This window comes from Schistocerca piceifrons, chromosome 3 (assembly GCF_021461385.2).
Source record: "Schistocerca piceifrons isolate TAMUIC-IGC-003096 chromosome 3, iqSchPice1.1, whole genome shotgun sequence".
Lineage (NCBI taxonomy): Eukaryota > Metazoa > Arthropoda > Insecta > Orthoptera > Acrididae > Schistocerca > Schistocerca piceifrons.
The window spans coordinates 249,574,961-249,596,518 of NC_060140.1; the positions used below are offsets into that span (position 1 = coordinate 249,574,961).

Below are 21,558 nucleotides of genomic sequence, written 5' to 3' on the forward strand. Positions count from 1 at the left end.
TCGAAGATATTCAGATCGCATCTTGCTATCATTTTATGAGTCAATATTCAGAATGAAAAGGTGGCATTTTCATCAGACAATTTTCTGTGGAATTTCTGTGTCCACTAATTCAGTGCTGTAAAACTCACAGGCGGCATAAAGTGCTCAAAAAAATATCAGACATTTTTTAACTGAAAAGGATTCACTTCTGTCTTTTAGCTATTTGTCCATAAATATTCTAATATTTGTAATAAACTGTGATTCAAAAGTACGTGAACGAGCTTTGGGGACATGTTACAACAAAATAAGATAAAACTTTAAAAAATACTTACCGAAATATTTGTAACTTACTAACGAAAATTAATGGAACTTGATGTTTGACACATAAATTATATGTTGCCAGCATCAAAGTGTCAACTCAGCAACTCATAATTATTGCTCAAAATGTCTTCCTCTTGACTCCACATCCGCATGCTCTCGTCGGATCATGGGCGATCACACCGTTTGAAACACTCCCTAACGGTGTCTAATTGCTTTGATGAGACGCTTGTGAAGAGTGTCTCCAACCAAATTGACTGCTGCATAAACTAACTTTTACGACGCCCTCGCAGATAAAATCGAAGCAGAGGAAGGACGAACGTGCTGGCCGTAAAACTGGTCCCTCTGTCTTTGCCTCTGCCGTGGTAGAAACCACACAGCGTGTCTCGAATAATGAGTCTCAACTGTGCTGGATCCTCATCATGCATAAACTACATGTTTCTCCTTATTTGTAGGAGCATGTCTTCTGGTGACTCTTTGAGTGTGTTCTGAATAAAGCCCTAGAAGACAGCACTTGAAAGACGTGCTGGCAGGACGTATGGGACTATCAGACACTCAGTTACGATTCCAACCCTCACTTCAGTGTATACTGAATTGTAGTATGAGGATTCAGATCGTCTGATATGTGTTGTTTGTGGAAATTTGTTATTCCATGCATTCCAAACACTCCTTGTATGTAAACAATTTTGAAGAGACGAACATCGAATTTTCACTTTGTACAGCAAACCAGTAGGGTGTGATCGGCTGGCGAAAGGTCCTCCACAAGCAGAAGATGATACGTATTCGTGGGCTGCTCGTGTAGTATTTTCCATGCTGTGCTTTGAGGTGCAATGGATACAATGCGTCAAAGCCTTCTACTAATGAGTGCAAAACACCATCATCTACTATGCAAAGGATTCAGTGAGTCAAAGCATTCTTTCAATCAGTGCGTTGAAGCCGTTCGGTTGTATCTGGAAGGCCGTTTAACGTATTCTTTGATTGATAACTTTAAAACAAAAGATTTTTAGGCTCATAATTTCATCAACTTTTTCTTGTTTAGTCCTCAAAGTTTGTACCGAGAGAGGTGGCACAGTGGTTAGCACACTGGACTAGCATTCGGGAGGACGACGGTTCAAACCTGCGTCCGGCCATCCCGATGTAGGTTTTCTGTGATTTTCCTAAATCGCTCTAAGCAAATGGCAGGATGGTTCTTTTGAAAGGGCTCAGACGATTTCCTTCTCCATCCTTGACACAATCCGAGCTTATGCTCCGTCTCTAATGACCTCGATGTCGAAGGCACGTGTAACCCAATCTTTCCACCTTCCTTCCTTCAAAGTTTATAAAAGTATTTTTGAACCGCCCTGTGTTTCATATAAATTAACTTTTCATCCTCTTGTATAGGGTTTGTTTATCGTGTTTGGTTCACGGTTTCGTGTTGCCTATATAGGAGACGCCACAACAACGGATTACGTTGTATCTGTCTTAACCGTTAATTTTTTGTGTTCGTGACTGTTATCAGTGTATGTATAAATATCACGCTAATCTTGTTGCTATTAACAGAAGGCGGAAGGTGAAAGCCGATGCTGGAACGGAGTGTACTCCTCTCGGACAGCAGCAAGGGGATCACAGAGCTCACGTAAGTGTTTCGGAGGTCTGAACAGGTAACTTGCGAATGTGTGTTCATACTTGAGATGATGTCCTTCACTGTGGTGGAATGGAAGCTCGTAAGTTACTCACTTTTCACTAAATGGAAGCTGATTATAGGACCGAATATTATCTTTTCAATACTTTGCACTGTAGATCCAAAATGCGCCGGCTGCTGTGGCCGAGCGGTTCTAGACACTTCAGTCGGGAACCACGCTGCTGCTACGGTCGCAGGTTCGAATCTCGCCTCGGGCATGGATGTGTGTGATGTCTTTAGGTTTGTTAGGTTTCAGTAGTTCGAAGTCTAGGGGACTGATAACCTCAGATGTTAAGTCCCATAGTGCTTAGAGCCATTTGAACCATTTTTAGATCCAAAATTATCATCGTGTCTTGCATTATTAAAGTGTTATTGCCTTGTTAGTAGGTGTCTGGAGCTGAGCTACAGACCACCTAAACTTCTGGAGCTAAACTCTCATTTCCAGTCAATAGAAAGAAATAAGGTACAGAGGTCTCCCAGTCGTGCGCAGAAAACTGGATGTCACAGAGTGTGAGGTCAGCGTGACTGTACCGTCAAATGCGGATGGCCGCATGACATGAGGCAGTTGAAAGAGAGTAAACAAACAATGTGTGTCAATCAGCAATTAAGGTGCCCTATGCTGGTGTTCGTCTTTACAACGTGGCACGGATACAGCTTTTGGATGACTTCTCGCGAGAAATAATCACGGGGGACCCGAAAGGTGGACAAAGTTTAAAGACTGTAGACCAGGTCTTGCTCACAGCATTGTTTTACGTATGTGGGGAGCGTTCCAGACCACAGGCACTGATGGCCAAGCACAGCAGGTGGCCCACCACGGTCAAAAACAGCAGCTATTGACCTCTACATTGCGTAACGGGCAAGAAGGGACGTACGTAAACAGTGCGTGAAATTGCAAGCGCATTTAAGAGGACTGCAAGGGACGTAGTCTTACATTCCACAGTACATGGTGGTCTCTTTGCCTGATGAGCAGTACGTTGTGTCCCATTGATATCAGCACATGGTGGCGTTGTTTGCGAATGTACAGGAGCATAGAGACTGGACGCACGAGCAGTGGGGTCAAGTGCTCTGCTCAGATGAAACCAGAATCAGTGTGAGTAGTGATTCTGGATGTACCTTCGTATGGCGAGAGGTGGGCACACGTAACACAGACGAACATGATCGTTTTGGTGGCCTGGGTGTCACGGTGTGAGGAGGCACAATGATGTATGGGCGTATCTTTGAACATGGTACACTAAACTGTTAACGTTATTGTGATACTATTCTCCTTCCGCATCTTCGTCGTTTGACGGAAGCATCGGCCCTGACTTCATTTTTATGGATGACAGTGTGCAACCGTATCGAACTTCTCAGGTGGAGGAGCTTTTGGACGCAAAGAATATTTGGCGAATTGACTGGCCAGCCCGTTCCCAGACTTAAAACCCCTAGAGCACGTGTGAGATGTGTTGGGGAGAGGTACTGCCTTATGTCCACGTGGACCAACGGCTATCTAGCAGTTGTCAACCGCACTGGTGTAGGTATGGAACGTCCTACACATGAACTCCTTACAGATCTTGTGGCCAGCATGGGAGCGCTTAGCAGGGCATTCGCTGCCGTCCGTGCTGATCACACACCCTATCAAGAACCACATCCTGCCATTTATAATGTCCAGGCGACCATCATAAATCGCGGTTGCTTCAGTGTAATTATTGTCTTTGCGTAAAAATGTTGTTTCTGTTCGTCTCATTGGGTATTTCTTTTGGTTGTGTTCTGCAGTATACTGTAGCAGTTCTTTCTACACTCATGCTCATAAATTAAGGATAATTGCAGATTGTGGTGTCACACAACGTGGCAATACACAAAACTGGCGCTAATAGCATAGACACATAGGGAACACACATGACAGATGTGTACGTCCACGGTATTGGTGATACGTTGAGAAAACCGTGCCGAAACACATGTGCTACAAAACGCCACTGTTTCCTGCGCATGTACCCCGACATCAATATGGGATATGATCACCAAGCACACGTACACAGGGCGCACAACGGGTTGGCATACTCTGGATCATGTGGTCGAGCAGCTGCTGGGGTATAGCCTCCCATTCTTGCAACAATGCCTGTCGGAGCTCCTGAAGTGACGTAGGGGTTCGAGGAAGTGCAGCAATACGTCGACCGAAAGAATCCTAGACCTGCTCGATAGGGTTTAGGTCTGGAGAACAGGCAGGCGACTCCATTCGACTGATATCTTCTGTTTCAAGGTACTCCTCCACGATGGCAGCTTGGTGGGGCCATGCGTTATCATCCATCAGGAGGAAGGTGGGACACACTGCACACCTGAAAAGGCGGACATACTGGTGCAAAATGACGTGCCGATACACCTGACCTATTACAGTTCCTCTGTCAAGGACATGCAGGGGTGTACGTGCACCAATCATAGTCCCACCCAACACCATCAAACCACGACCTCCATACAGGTCCCTTTCAAGGACATTATGGGATTCGTATCTGGTTCCTGGTTCACGCCAGATGAAAACCCGGCGACAATCACTGTTCAGACCCGTCCGTGAACATAACCTGGGTCTACTGTCCAATGACCATGTACTATGTTCTTGACACCAGATTTACGGGCTCTCCTGCGACCATGGGTCAGTGGAATGCACTTTGCAGGTCTCCGGGCGAATAAATCATGTCTGTTCAGTCGTCTGTAAACTGTGTGTCTGGAGACAACTGTTCCAGTGGCTGCGGTAAGGTCCCAAGAAAGGCTACCTCCGTGGCCGTCTGCGGGCACTGATGGTGAGATATCGGTCTTCTCGTGGTATTGTACACTATGGACGTCCCGTACTGTAGCGCCTGGACACGTTTCCTGTCTGCTGGAATCATCGCCACAATCTTAAGATCACACTTTGTGGCACACGGAGGGAGCGTCCTACGTCCTGCTGTGTTTGACCAGCCTCCAGTCGCCCTAGTATTCTACCACTCATAACGTCATCTCTATGTGTTCTTTACGCCATTTTCAACACACAGTCACCATTAGCACGTCTGGAAACGTCTGCACACTTACTCGCTGCACCGTACTCTGACATGCACCAACATACCTCTCCGTATGTGGACTGCTGCCAGCGCAACCGTGCGACGGCCGCAGGTCAAATGCACCGCATGGTCATACCCCGAGGTGATTTAAACCCGCAAACCGCCCACCAAAGCATTGTTTCACCGTGTATCTTCATTATCCTTAATTTATGAGCATGAGTGTAGATATGGCCCAAGTTTAATTGAGCAATGTTGCTTGGAAGTGACACATATTGTAAAAGTTGTTTTCGCCCTTAAATTTTGTACATCGAAATCATCATAAATCATGAAGAAATCAAATTACATTGCACGTGAACATGCAGATACTCCGGGAGAAAGACGCAAAACCATAAAATACACCAGCTTTCTGCGCTGTAGTTGACGTTTTAGTGAACTGCGTGATTCTACAATCTGTCGGACGTAGATACCACAAAACACAGAAATAGAAAAACCTCGTAGTCTCAAGTACCGTTTAGAGCTTACACTCCGTAAAAGGTAACCCTATAAGAGTGTAGCTTATTTACATGAGATTACTTGGCATAAGAACGATTTACCGGTCCCAAGCTCGGAGAAGAAAAATATTATCAGCCCAAAATGTATTTCCATTTACATTTGCGATGAAATTACATGGGATAAGATTTAAGGACATGAACTAGACAAGTAGACTCCTTCCAGTGTTCGTAGGTTATTACGTACGGAGTTTCGCGCAGCCTGCTGGCGAAGTTTACAACGTATTGCTGCAAGGACTGCATTTGGATCTTTCTTTCTGTCCTTTTAGCTGTTTACAGTCCTCTGACAGACTGAGTCTGGTCGTATGGTAGTCTCACCCACAGAAAGGAAATCTTGCTCAGCGCAATTCTTTCCCAGTTTCGACTGCTATTAGCTGCCTTGAACCACGCCATGCTGATCATTTCACGTTGCTACCGAACATATATATATATATATAGCAGCTGGGGGCGTACTCAGCCCCTATGAAGCTCTTCTTTTTCCAGAAAAGAATTATCTTCGGTTCCAGAAATGTCTGATTTTATGTTTGGACCCTGTCGTAGGCGAAATGTCTGTCGACTGAGCTGTACCTATACTTTTGATATGCTGTACAGAAAACACGCTGCGAGTTACTGGAAACTGGTGTACGTGCCCACGTATAGCTTAAGAATTCCATTACAATTTTCCCAATTCGATATTCACAACATTTAGAAAATGGGCATTACTGTACGCATGGCTGTGTGATGGAATCTGGCTTTTACGCCTTAGGTTTTGATGAATCTTCTTAGTAATCGAACAGATGAAAGAAGATTACGACATAACGTCCCGGTCCCTTCGGGGTCATTAGCTACTTAGCTGAAACTGGTAATGGAAAAGAATGGATGTGGAATTCAGCCGGGTTAGTTTGAAGACAACCATCTGGGCGTTGCGCTTATACGATTTTGGAAAAAAAAACCAAGCCTAAACTGCAGTGTTGGTGGTCGACCGGATGTTTCATACCCGCTTCTGCTGGACGAGAGTCCAGTGATCCCAATACTGGGCTTTCCTTCTTTTTTTTTCTCTCTAGTCTTTTCTCTCATTTCTCATACAATTACATTACTGGGTAACTAAGAAACCAATGCTACATTCGTATTATAAATAAACGTTTTACATTACACGTAGAAAATGTCAACTGTAACATTCAAAGGCTGTGGACTTACATGTAATCTTTAATGCTAACACACGGAAAGAAATTTTTTCTTCTTCTAACTGTCGGGCGTGCGGTTATAGGCGCTACAGTCTGGAACCGCGTGACCGCTACGGTCGCAGATTCGAATCCTGCCTCGGGCATGAATGTGTGTGATGTCCTTACGTTAGTTAGGTATAAGTAGTTCTAAGTTCTAGGGGACTGATGACCACAGTAGTTAAGTCCCATAGTACTCAGAGCCATTTGAACCATTTTTTTCTAATTGTCGCTTCCAAGTGATGGCTTTCTCCAGTCTCCCTTTTGTTTTTCCACATCCTAATGTTCCTCTTCCAGGGTATCCTAGTTCAATTTATTATTCTGTAGCTGATGGGTTCGCTTTATTCTCTCTGCATCAAATGGTAACAACATAAGTCCATAAACAGTTATTTTCAATCCTGCGCATTTAGCGTCTTCTTTTACAGATCCGATCCTCTAATTTGTTTTCAATAGCATATTTTCTTTTATTCTGTTTTACGTCACTTTCAGAACTGAAATAATTCTAACATTGTAACAAAAAAATTGAAATACAATAAAAGTTAGGTAGACTAGAAATTTGCCATTTTATCTTTCAGCTCGGTAGTTAGAGTCTGTTTCCATCCATTCTCACATATTTTGCTTGAAATTTTGTGAATTATTGTTATTATTAAATGTACATCCTTTGTAGTTACCGAATTCTACTTGTAGCTATCTTTTAAAATTGTAAAATCTTGTAGTGGTCAGTGTTTTTCTTTGAGTGTATACTGTGTAAACTTACCTTTAAGTCATTTGGTGCCGTATTCTGTCAGCTTACCTTATTCTGTTTTGTATCAGGGTCAAACAATACTCCTACACCATGATGTCCGAATACTTCCGCTACTTCCCGTGAAATATTTTTTGTGGACATAATGGAAAGGAATGGGTGGTTACTAGGTAACATACAGTGTCCTGGTGTATTGCCACATCTGTTTCGTGTTTTTTTGTCTGTGTCTACATTTTTGTATCGTGTTTAGCACTACAAGTTGACCTCGATTTAGCGTGAGACGGACGACACGATGGTGAAGCGATCTTTACCTCTGTCTTATCCAGTACGACATGATTGTCGTTTTGGAGCATGCCGTCAGTGAAAAAAAAGAGGCATTTTTCTTCTATATTCTTTTATTCAACCGTACAAGAATTACTGTTATTTTTTCAGTGATTATTGTACTGTTAAACGACAGAAGGAAAAGCTTTACCTCTATGATTCCGGGGTCTCCAGAATTTGATAGTCCACACCAGATACTACGTTTAGCGACATGCAGTTTTAAGGACGTACTGCCTTTTTCTCTTCAGACGCTACTGTGGCATTCGTCGAATCATTCTAAAATGAATTTGGTTACTCTATTGTATGATCTCCAGACACCACTTTGACCTCTATGCACGATTTCAAGAGTGTGCTATAGCTGGAGGTGACTACGCACGATACAGAAACTGCGTTCATAACAACTGATTCAGAGGAGACTCAGTAGTTATGTAGCGTAATATCTGTGTTTCTATGAATAAAACTTCACTCACGCGGAGCCATTGCTTTAGGATGTCTGTTTCCCATTGTCTCCTAAGGTACTGCCTACATTATAATCTGCCCGCCTGTCATTTGAATCGTTATGTGCCAGATGTTTCTAATGTATACCACGAAATGTACTGTACATCGACTTCTAATGTTACCAAACTACGCTGAGGACCACTTTTTGGGTCCGAGCAGAATGACGTCATACAATCAATACCTCTTATTTTCATACACTTTGTATGAATGTACTGTGACTCAGTGGAAACAGTCACATAGTTTTACTTGTATGGGACGGTCGAAAGAGATGTTTGCTTATTCTGTTTAATACTTAGCGAATGAAAAGGCATCAGTAAATTGTAAATAAAACATTTAATATGTATTTTTCAATTTTTACAAACTATAATTCAGTATTTTTACATCTTAAGTAGTACACTTTATATACAGTTAGTTTCATTTAACGCTGCTTTAGGTATAAATATATACAAACTGTATTTGTTAAAAGTTCTCAGCGTATATACTTCGTCTGTCTTCTTGGGCACTATTTCCTCATAGGATTACAAAATAATTTAAGTACTATAACGACAGCTAAAGTTATCAAAGGTGTCTTAAACGACACAAGGAGTGAACGGTACGTGATATACGTCTTCATCTCGCAAAGGAGACTTACTTTTATGGTGGTAGGTATCACAATTTAAGGGCTTTGAGTATTCTAAAATGAAAAACACAAACAATTTGCAGTTTGCTCATTATTGCACGAAAATATCAGACGTAATAGTACCTTAGTGAACTATTAAATTGGCAATATAATTTGGCACAAAATTCCTGCATTCTCTTGCATATAACAATAAATGTGATTCATAGATTTTCTTGCTAGTAGGAAGTCATGAAAGCAACTTTTGAAAATCAATAGTAAACTTACTTCAAACGGACGTAACATACTATGATTTCATATCTACGACGAGAAATATAATGCACTGGTATATTTTCTTTTCGAATGTAATTGGCATTACAAACAAAACGCTCGTATTTCATTATTACTAAATACACTGCCCATATTCCAAGAATAAACTATTTTAGTATGAAGCAGTTTTCTTCAGCCTGTGCATTAGCAATTATGAAGAACTAATTTTTTTTCGAATTGGGTATTTCGACTTTCCTCGTTGTCCAGAGGAAATAACAATTTGGTCTGTAGCAGATGTCACCGTGAGCTGTAGAATACTAAGAAATAAATCCTTCCGATATGTAAAGATCTGTACTTTCTATAAGATGCGTTACAAGGGACTCTTTAGCAATGCCACTTATACTGCCGTTCCAAGCGAAGTTTTTCTTCACTGGAGTCAATTATGCGGCAGGTCATGGAGAGCCTCAAATGTATGGAAACATTTGTATGCTTCTTTGATTCTATAATACTGTTTACCTGAAAAGTTAAATAATTTATTATTTCCAAGAGGCATTATTTTCTGAACATTCTTTCTCAGCTCTTTATCAATCCAAAATGATATGGCAGAACTCGAGGAAGACAAACAAAAGCAGTTGCTACTGTGCTGATGTGAACTGTAGAATTTTATTTCAAACTTCCATCCACCGTCAGGGAACGTTAGCTTAAACTGCACTAAGGACCATGGTACCGAGATCACCGCAAGGGGAACTTCACAACAGAGTCGAATTACGAATACAATTTATAATATAGAACAAAATCCACTTTCGGTACATGAAGTCTGCTGAAAATAATCTTCCATACGAAAACTGGTTTAGGAGTGGGAATACATAGGGTAGTCATGAGTCTATAATTAGTGGTACATTTTGTCAAATGAAGATAAATGAATGTGACTCTTCATGGTTCCCAGCGGATCTGTCCATTTTGTGACTCTCTGGCCCGCAGCGGATTTCTTCGAGGCAAATTCTCAAAATTGTCAGCGAAGCTGCTAGCGGCCAGCAGCACCCATTTAACGATGCCGAGCACTTGCCTCGAAGAAATATTGTGGGTTTTAGAAATCGTGATCCGCCGGCAGGCCCGAAACCAATGCACTGATTGCGAAATTTTTTAACGGTGACCTTGATCTCGACGCTTGCTTCGAAAATATTTGGCTAGAACAGCAGGCACGTTCTTTAGCTATGTGGATCAGTTGAAGTCTGTGCTGCAGTTGAGTACTTACCACCTGCAGCAAAAATGAATCATCAGTGTCAGATTGAAATCCTACACGTAGCTAGGTTGTTGCACTGTACCGTGATTCAAGGCAATATGTCGGTGACAAGTGGCGCAACAATCAACGGGGACAAAACTCCGATGTAAGTAACATGCATATGCGAATATTCCTCAATACAAGATACCGAATGCAGGCGACTACAAGAAAAACGAAAGAGCAAACTGAATGCGTACTGCTTAGAATGTTTCATTTGACAACATTTCTATGTGGAGGCAAGAGAAGGAAATGAAGGAAGAAGTTTTGGGGTGGACTCATCGACACATAGTTGTAAGTGATCGACACTCTCTGCACTTGTTAAAGTGCGACAGTCTGGTACGTCTACGAGAATGACCAGCTTGCGAGTCTCTTTCGGTGAGCTCCGTCGGAGGCGAGACGATGGATACGGTGCTAGGTTGTCGAGGCGTGGCACCCGGGAGTCCTACGAGAGGCCGATGCCCGCGGGGGCGGTGACCGGGGACGTCGGCGACCTGGAGGCGACGGTGACGGCACCCGGCGACAGCTGCGGCTGCTGCGGAGGCGGCGGAGGGGGCGGCTGCTGAGGGCACGGCGGCGGCGGGGGCGGGCCGATGAGCGGCGGCGGGGGCGGCAGCGGGTGCCTGGCGAGAAGCGCCGAGACGGCGGCGGCGTGGTGGTGGTGGTGGTGGTGATGGTGGTGCGCGTGGTGCGGGTGGTGGCCCATGAGCATGGCGGCGGCCGCCGCCTCCGCCGGGTGCGGGTGGAAGTAGGCGTGGTGCGGGGGCGGCACGGCGGGCGGCACGCCGCCGTACAGGTGGTGCGGCCGCGCCGCCGCCACCGCCGCCATCTTCAGCTTCTCGATCTCCGCCTCCTGCAGCCGTTTCGCCTTCGCCCTGCGGTTCTGGAACCAGATCTTCACCTGTCGGCAGACAAACAAAAGATACCCCTTCAATAGAGAATCACCACACGGGAAAGTTGCCGGTGTGTACAAATGTTTAACAGTAGGTTCCGGTGAGCAAATAGTTTCCGTCTTGCAGGAGATCCGTAAGGCGTTTTTGTCATTGTGCCACATAGTCGACTACTAATCAACGTAGATCTTACTATTTTCGCAGATACGTTATTGGCTCGTGGAATACTTCATTAAGGGGGGTAGGACGTCAAACGGGCTGACTTGGAGCAGGAGAGGTACGACAGGACATTTTAATTTCCAGTGTCTATACTTTTACAAATAAATTCATAAAACTTTGTCAGCATGACCAGGAAGGATTCAGAATTCACACTCATAGCAGTGGAAGTTCGAAAAAATGGCGAAGTAATTTTTTTTGCTTGTAAAATTTCATCATTTTTTTTTCACTTACTAATTGCACCATTCGTTGCTATAGGTACACTTTTCTTCATAAGTAAGAGTGACGGTTCGATGAATTTTGCACAGCATACAAACCATACTTAAAGGTGTACGAAACTCTAGAATTTTTCAAATCTATTAAAAACTGTGGTAAAAATTGAGGCAATTAACTATAAAATTTGTGTTTTTCCTAAACATGAAGGTTAAAATACAACAGATCATTCGTTTTTTTCATAAATTAAATAAATTCTAAAGTTTCATACACCTGTGAGTATGGTATGTATGCTGTGCCAAATTCATCGAAGAATCTCTCTAACTTATGAAGACAAGTGTACCTATAGCAACAAATGCAGCCATTAGTAAGTGAAAAAATGATGAAATTTCACACGTAAAAAAACAACAATTATTTTGTTATGTTTTCGAACTTACACTGCAATGAGTGTGAATCCTGAATCATTCCTGGTCATGCTGAATAAGTTTTATGAATTTATTCGTAAAAGTATAGACACTGGAAATTAAAATGTCCTGTGATGCCTCTCCTGCTCCAAGTCGGCCCGTTTGACGTCCTACTCCTCTTAATAGAAGCTACTATGTTTAACTGGGCTGCGAATATTCCACAGAAAAGGAATAATTAGTCGGCGTGCCTCAAGGAAGCGTAGTAATATCCCCACTGCGCTCATTATACACAAACGATTTATAATACATGATCAGCTGTTCTGTAAGATTGTTCACTGACCACGCAATTTTGTACAATGAAATAAGGTTCAAGAAAATGGTTCAACTGGCTCTGAGCACTATGGGACTTAACATCTGAGGTCATCAGTCCCTTAGAACTACTTAAACATAAGGACATCACACACATCCATGCCCGAGACAAAATTCGAACCTGCGACCGTAGCAGTCGCGCGGTTCCGGACTGAAACGCCTAAAACCGCTCGGCCACCGCTGCCGGTGTGAAGTAAGGTCTTTGAGCGATTGTAAGGAATTGTCTTTCGACAACATTTCCACTTGATGTAGTGGATGTTAGCTCAATTAAAAGGGGATAAATGTAAGATAATGCTTATTAAAAAGAGACTGAACCGTATAGTACCATATCTGATTACCTGATTAGTGGTGGTATTTTGAGCACGTCACAATTTACAGGTATTGTCTGGTAAGCGATGAGAAATGGAAAAATAACTCCAAATCAGTGTTAGGGAAAGGAAATGGTAAACTTACTTTTGTTGGAAAGGTTGTGCAAAGCCAGGTTCAGTTACGTACAAGACGCTTCTGCGGCCGATTCTAACTTTTGGTTCTAGCATTTGGAAACTTCATCATGACAACAAACATCGAAAGAACTGAGAGACACACTGCCAGCTTCGTTAAAGGCTGATATAGCCCATAATGAACAGAAGTGCTCGGGTACTTAAATGGAAGTATCTGGAAGAGAGACGACGTAGGTCACTCGCAACGCTGTAGGGTGAATTTAAACCACCTGTATACGAAGGTGAATCTGCGGCTGTCATACTGCCACCTACGTAGGCCTACGTCTCGTGTACACACCACGAGGAAAAAATGAGAGTAGGGCGCGTACAGAGGCATACAAACAGTCGTTTTTCTTTTGTTCGACACACTAATGCAATATTAAAGAAGATCGATATCATTGGGCAAGGCACCCTCCGCCACGCTCTGTGCAGAAGCGTATGAGATATTCTTGTAGATCAAAGAGTGGATATACTCAGCAGGCAAAAGAAACTGTAGTACGCTTTTGAATATCTCGCGGAGTTAACGATTGATGCAACCATACGTCTGCAAGCTGTCACCTTTACAAATCGACTTGCCGTATGTATGGAGAAAAGCCAAGTTAGTCGGCTGCTGGATGAAACGTAGACCATCCATCACGTTAGTGCATGTGATTATGGAAATGCAGATTATAAGAAATTACTGTAAATCGCGGAATCGATTACAATATTCGAAACACTGCTGAAGTGCTACTGTATGTCAGCATAATGCAACACACAATCCAGCTGCGGATCGACGTTCCAGGAGAGCTCCAGTAGCGGAAACATCTTCCATAGTTCAAATGTACATGTGTCATGAGAAAGCAATGACCGAACTATTTTTGTGCGACGGACGTCTGCTCCCTAAAAACACCTATTGGAGCCCACACCGTCTGTTGAAGATTAGTTATGTCAACCGTTGGAAACTTAAGCAAAATGTCACTTCGTGAACTCTGCTCGATACCAAATCATTGTATGGGCTGCACTGTAAAAAACCACATAATTCACAAAACGAAGTCATTCGGAGTATTGAAGATAATAGTAACTACACGCACCTCGAATCAGCGTGAAATGCAGCGGAGAATATTAAAGGAAACCAGTTGTATTTTACTGAAATATGTTTTAATACTTTATGACTGGCCAGTTTCGACGTCACTGTAAGTTTAAAATGAACCAGGAATTACACAAATGCAAATAGATTAGAAAATCATTTGAACGGAATAGACAGTATATTGAAGAGTAATGGGATGTAGTCAGATTAAATCAGGTGACTCTGAAGAAATTAGGTTAGGAAATGAGACATTAGAAGTGCTAAACGAGTTTTTCTATTTGGACGACAAAGTAAGCAGAGACCACAAAAATGTAGACTGGTAATAGCACGAAAAATATTTCTGAAGAACAGGAATGTGTTAACACATAATATAAATTCAAACGTTAGAAAGTGTTTTCTGACGGTCTTTGCCTGAAGTGTAGCTTTGTAAAGAAATGTGTTGTAACAGAAGAATATTGAAGATTGAATGGGATGTTCGGATAACGAATGAGGATATGCTGGATCGGATTGATAGAAGAGACATGTGTGACACAGTATGACTAATAGAAGGGTTTATAGGACACACTCTGAGGCATCAAATAATCGTCAATTTCATAACAGAGAAATGTTTGAGGGGTAGAGGAGAACGAAGATATAACTACAGCCAGCATATTTTCAAGTGGATGTAGATTGCAGTAGTTACGTACAAATGAAGAGGCTTGTGGGTTTGCACAGGATAGATTAGAACTTGTAGCTGCTTCGGACGAATCTTCACACTGCAGTGATCAGGTACGCTGTGTTAACAGATCGTACAGTTCTTAAGTCGTTTAAACATGTCGTGTACCACACATTATCAGTACCTGCCGATTCTGCATCGATATAGTTCTTTCTTCTTTAATCTCAAGCTAATCTGATATTTCTATCAACATTTGGACAGTTTTAAATACAATACACCCAATTAGTGCACCACCCTATTACCATACGTAGGATTTCCATCCGTAATCGACCAAAATTACGATTCGGTAATTTAGGTACGATTCACAAATGACATAGTAAACTGCCGGATTATCAATGGTATCAGTAGCTTTGGTATGGAAAGAAACATAAATGAATGTGTGGCTGAAACTGGGAGCCGACGACTTTTCTTTGCTTTTTGTTTGTTTGTTTTGCACATAATTAGAATCGAACATCGTTCTGTGTCATTCCACTGTGCATTTTATATCCTTCCAAAACATAAATTGCTTATTATAGGTAATAAAAATTATTTGATGTGGCAACTTTTGCTCTTTTATGTGACCAAAGCAATTACTTCTGATTCAAGTACAGTTTACATGCACAAGCTCAAACAATCCATATAATTATGGCTGTTATTTTGTCCTCAATAGAACGTTTTCATCATGATCAAAGGCAAGAGTTTCCTCTTATTACTGGTAAGTGCGAACATTTTTTATGAATAACAGAAACGGTTTTACATAACTCGACGAAGTATTGAAGCAATGTTTGATATGTTTTTGTTTTGTAGTGTTCTTTTTAATTTAACTTTTTTTATGGAAATTGCGTTTTATAGAGCTGTACGATTACTTAGTATTCCTTTTTTATTTTTACTTCAACATCCCTCGGTTTCACTTTACAAATCAACAGTTTCCGAATAAAACTGCATTAAACACTGACAATTTTGATCTCGCAATACATACTGTTTATTTTTCAGTAACTGACCGGAAGATAACTATGTAGAACGAAAATGCTCCTTAGATTATGCGGACCTTTATATACCCTCACTCAGTTTCTAGATGGTTCAGTGCTTCCAGTTTCAAGAGGAATCTAGTAAGGCACTGATCGCGTACGCAAACAATGTGATCGAATTGAGGCAATACCTAATAGGTATGAAACACACCTAACGTAAAGGTAACGCTGCTATGGTCTTAACTGACCTAGGCTGCAAACCCGAGACTGCGCTTACTCGTGATGGTCTACGGTAGCTTACGGTAGTTTTAAGTCTGTAATATATCCTTCTAAGCAGTCCTTTGAAGCCTATGACTCCTTGCCTAACGGTAATTTCATCTACCAGAAATGCTACAGCCAGTGTTTAGTGAAAAAGGGTTGCTCTCATATATTACTTTGCAAATGCTAAAACAGTACATGCGTATACTGTGGAAGTCTTCTGTATGAGCAACATGAAAAAATAGGCGAAGAGAGGTCTGGATTTTGTCAGTGCAATAATCTTGGCCTCAAAGGTGCTTTGGTTGAGTGAAAATAAGGTTTTTGACGTTTCAGTTGTTGGAGCATCCACTCTACTCATCGTCCTACATGTCTCAGACTCTGCCCCTTGTCACATCTAAAGAAAAACTAGGCTATAAAACGTTTTTGACTCGACTGAAGAGGGTACCTGAAACTTTAGGTTGGTCACAGCGCAGAGTTCAAGAATCCGCACTTCAGAGATGGAATTTATTCACTGGGAGCAACATTGGATGCAGCTCTTTGATCTGAAAGTGGAGTAAGTAATGTTCTTAGTAAGAAACTTTATCTTTCTGACAGGTCGAGAAACTTTCTACTTTCTTTTGTATGTCAGCAATGTATTAAACGGCAACACTGTAAACATAGCTTCCTCGAAGGCTCTAAATGGGCAGGCAGGTTCATAATTATTTTAAGTTTACACAGAGCAAGAAAATACGGAGGAATCTTATCAAAGGTATCCAGACACCGCAGTGTAATGTGGAACTGATAACCAGGTGCCACGGAAGGTGAACACGCCAGTATAAAAGAAGGCGGGGGTATTGCGTTGTCACTAGAGAAGCAGAGTAACAGGAGAATGGGTTGGTCAAGAAAACTGAGTAACTTGGAATGTGGACATTATTGGATGCCACGTAACACAGGTATTAGCGATATTTCAACGCTCATTAAGCTGCCCAAGTCGACTGTCGGTGACGTGACTGTGAAGTGGAAGCGGGAAGGAACAACCCCAGCTAAACCAATCAATTGGTTCAATTGGCTCTGAGCACTATGGGACTTAACTGCTGAGCTCATCAGTCCCCTAGAACTTAGAACTACTTAAACCCAACTAACCTAAGGACATCACACGCATCCATGCCCGAGGCAGGATTCGAACCTGCGACCGTAGCGGTCGCGCGGTTCCAGACTGTAGCGCCTAGAACCGCTCGGCCACTCCGGCTGGTCAGCGAAACCAAGAATATGTACGAATGGACAGGAACAGACGAGCATAGCGGAAGGTGGTTCTAAACATTCGCATGAAGTCTGTAGGTGCAATCATTCGAGAGTTTCTAAATTCTACCAATGGACTGTGCGTGGGAAGTTAAAAAAAATGGGTTACAAAGGTGGAGCAGCTTCTCATGAATCGCACATAACTATAGTCATTGTAGTCAATGCTAAGAGGCGCTTGAGTTGGTGTAAAGGGCGACGCCAATGGCTGGAAACGAGTGATTTGGAGTGACCAATCAAGCTAACTCTGTGGCAGCTCGATGGGGGGAGGGGGGTTCTGGGTTTGGTGAATCCCTGGAGACCATTACCCTGGCATCATATGTAGTGCCAACAGCGAAGTATAATTGAGGTGGTGGAGTTACGGTATGGAGGTGTTCCTCGTGGTTCAGGTGTGGTCTCGTTATTACACAAGAAAAAGCTAAATGCGGAAGGATATTTTACAGCACTGTGTCCTTGATCAGTACAGTAATTGTTCGGAGGCGGTGATTGTATCAGCATGACGATGGACCCTGTTATAAAGCAGCATCTATGAGGCAATTGTTTGTGGAGAATAACATTGCTTAATGGACTGGCCTGCCCAGAGTCCCGACCTGAACAAAATGGAACAATTGTGAGATGGGTTAGAAAGTCGACTTGACGTCGGAGGCCAGTGTCCAACATTACTACCTTCCCTGGTTTGGGCTCTTGAGGAAGAATGGGTTGCCATTCCTCCATACAGATTCAGACACCTCACGGGAAGTATTCTCAGCAGAGTTCAAATCGTTATAAAGGTGAAGGGTGGATGCATCCCATTTTAATGTCCACTAATGGGTGTCCGGATACTTTTGCTCAGATAGTGCAGAAGCAGAAACCCTACGATGTTCAGAATGTATGTGTAATTGAGGGTTCCGCAGTGTTTAGCGCTACGTTTCGGTGGTTTGACTTACGTAAAGTGGCAGCGCAAGTGGTCGTCTCACCTGTGTCTCGGTGAGGTGCAGCGAGGAGGAGAACTCTGCCCGCTCGGCGATGGACAGGTACTGCTTCTCGCGGAACTTCTTCTCCAGCGACAGCAGCTGCTGCGTCGTGAAGGGCGTGCGCGGCTTGCGGTTGGGCTTGTGCTTGCGCAGGTTGCACTTCAGCTTGGGGCCCTCGCCGCCTCCGCTGTCTGCACATAGGAGAACGCACATCATTAGTCCACTGTCATGTTTACATATAAGAAACACAATATTCGAAGAAGTCATATCACGAATACAGTTTAAATACCTCTCTACGTTATCGGATGTGCATGTTCAAATGGTTCAGAGGGCTCTGAGCACTATGGGACTTAGCAGTGGAGGTCATCAGAACTCACAACTACTTAAACCTAACTAATCTAAGGACAGCACACACATCCATGCGCGAGGCAGGATTCCAACCTGCGACCGTAGCGTTCGCGCGGTTCCAGACTGAAGCGCCTAGAACCGCTCAGCCACTCCGCGTATGTGCATGGCTAGTCATTATTTTGAGTACGAACGTTATGGTCTGTTTTCGTGGTTCCTCGTGGTATTCACCACAACACGCAGATTGGTCGCAACCTCCTGCGCTTCCTCCCCTCTCACACTCAACCACTTGCTGTTTCGCTCGACGTACTGTATCAAATGGCTGTGAATTGTACACGGTTGTATTAGGTGTTTATTGCTACAGAAGACACATATCATTTTCGAAGTTGGGGTGTTTTGAACCGTGGTTGCGTAAGATACCACGAGAGGGTGAGCCTGTACCACGTGATATACTGCACTGCCAATCCTTACGCGTTCGATTTTCCTTTGTGTTGAGCGATGTTTGTTGACTGCATTTTAGACATGAGTGAAGCTGCATCACAGGTTACGAGTTCGGCTCCCTGTAAGCCCAAAAAGAATCGAAAATTGCTGTCACCACACGTCAGTTCTCCTTTCGCAGAAGTTCCAATTTAGGACGCAGGCGGCAAGGTAGGTGGAGCTTGTTCCCCCGCACATCTCTTCTCCCCGATGCCGAATAAGTTCTTGTTTGTTTTAGCTGGTGGCCGACTGCCGCCTTGACGTTTCAAAATTGGTTCAAATGGCTCTGAGCACTATGGGACTTAACTTCGGAGGTCATCAATCCCCTAGAACTTAGAACTACTTAAAACTAACCAACCTAAGGGCATCACACACATCCATGCCCGAGGCAGGATTCGAACCTGCGACCGTAGCGATCGCGCGGTGCCAGACTGTAGCGCCTAGATCCGCTCGGCCACTCTGGCCGGCCCTAGACGTATCCACAGTCAAAATAGTCGGTAACGGGATGCTTTATTTAACTTGATTAGGTTACGGCATTCAGCTCCTCTCTTACATCGGACTACTGTTTTACAGATGCAATGCTTGTAAATCAGTTACTTATAGAATGACAATAATTTTAGTACGATATTAATCAAATGACAGACAGCATTGCGATATCGATAATAGAGGTGGAAGCCAGAAAAATATCCTCGGTACAATTAGGGGTAGCACGTGGGGCTCTCGGCCACAAACCCTGAGAACGACGGCACTAGCAACAGGTTACACTGGTGCAGAGTATGCGCGTCCACTCTGGTACAAATCTATCTCGGCAGACATAGTTGCTAACGTGCAGGCTCATCACAAGTTGTTTAAAGGCTACTCTAAACTCTGATCAGGCCTCGGAAAGCCCGAAGGTACCGACTGACCACCGTGTCATCCTCAGCCGACTGGTATCATTGGTTGCAGGTATGGAGGGCCGTAGGTTCAGCGCACTGCTCTGCCGGCCGTTGCCAGTTTTCACGACTTGGAGCTGCTATCACTCGGTGAACCAGCTCCTAAACTGGCATGACGAGGCTGAGCACACTCCAATAGGTCAACAGCGCATCGCCGACTCGATGGCCACCAATTTAAGTGCCAACCACACACGACACTGCTTAGCTTCAGTGAGTTGACGGGCACCGGAATATCCACCGCGGTGGGGCTGTTGACCTCTTTGAAACCTACGCTACCTGTAAAACTCTACCAGCTTGCAGGCACAGCCACCAAGTAGTTGCCAACGCTAAGAGAACAAACCAGGGTCATCAGGAGAATCGCCACCACATGGGCACATTCCAGCATGTCGACGTACAGAAGAAGTTTCGTCCAGATCACTTCTGTCTTGCAAACAACAGCAGTTACAGCAAGAGAACACTTGTGGTTTTATCGACTTGAGAACATTTCTGCTTAGCCTCTCCTTTCGGAAGCCCTCCCACCTGGGCATGAACAGAACTGCATCCAGGAATAAACTGTGGAAGTGACACTTCACTGTGGATACCACCAACTGTGACCGCGGACACGCAGAGACCATTAAATGACCGATAAAGATTAAGATTTGCGCTGAATCTTGCACAGAAGAAAGTCGCCCGCTTGCGACTCCGAGTACAGTAGTGCAGTCTGACAATCCTTTTTTTTTTTCATTTCTTTGTCTAATGGTGGTTGCTGTGTATTGAATAGTATTTCTTTCTAAAACGAACAAAAAACTCATAAGACGACACTAACAGAAATAACAATGATTTTAAATAAGATTTGAATTTATCTAAAGCCTTTTCGAATAATAATACAGACTAAGTAATTAGTAGCAATAATAGAAGGGACATTACTAAATCTTCTAGTAATAGCGACAACAGTAGTGATAGTAGATGCAAAACGTATTTATAGGTGCACACAAGTGAAATTTGGCATCATAGCATGTTGAGGTGGAGGGATATTCACGCCAGCTAGTTACTTTGGAAAATAATGAATGTCTCGTGCTAAAGATGGGGGATAAAGGGTGCGTGCAGAACAAAGGCGAAAATTACTGTGGTTTTAATAAGGTATAAGCTATCTTTTAGAGTTGCAGTTATTTAGTTCTCTGATATAGTGAGAAATATCAGTCCAGAATCGGGTTCCTGCTACTGAAAGGACCTTAGATAAGACGTCTGAGTGATGGGGTAGATAAAAGAGCTTTTAGTTCAGTATCAACGACTCATACTGATTTCTCGTTCAGACAAGAGACCAATTTTCATGTAAAAGTGTCTGCAACAAAGGACAGCCTGTAACGGCACAGTTGTTTTATTAATTTAACCTGATCGTATTATAGCTTTCAAGTTCTCTCTTACACCACACTGTGATATAAATAGGTAACTGTCCACGGCTCGTGGTCTTGCGGTAGCGTTCCCGCTTCCCGCGCACGAGGTCCCGGGTTCGATTCCCGGAGGGATCAGGGATTTTCTCTGCCTCGAGATGACTGGGTGTTGTGTGTCTTTCATCATCATTTCATCCTCATTCAGTCGGAAGTCGCCGTAGTGGCGTTAAAG

The 21,558-nt window shown here is 43.2% G+C and overlaps 1 protein-coding gene across 1 annotated transcript in view; it reads right to left on the reverse strand.

Annotated features, from left to right (window-relative positions):
- Positions 1-11,075: 11,075 nt before the first annotated feature.
- LOC124788553 (homeobox protein MSX-1-like) overlaps positions 11,076-21,558 on the reverse strand; it is a gene marked incomplete at its 3' end in the record, with an annotated part of 242,327 nt that continues 231,844 nt past the window's right edge. The window contains exons 2-3 of the mRNA XM_047255823.1: positions 18,206-18,393; positions 11,076-11,318 (exon numbers count right to left, since the gene is read on the reverse strand). Of these exons, the coding sequence (XP_047111779.1) occupies positions 11,076-11,318; positions 18,206-18,393 (431 nt within the window). The remainder of the gene's footprint in view (positions 11,319-18,205; positions 18,394-21,558) is intronic.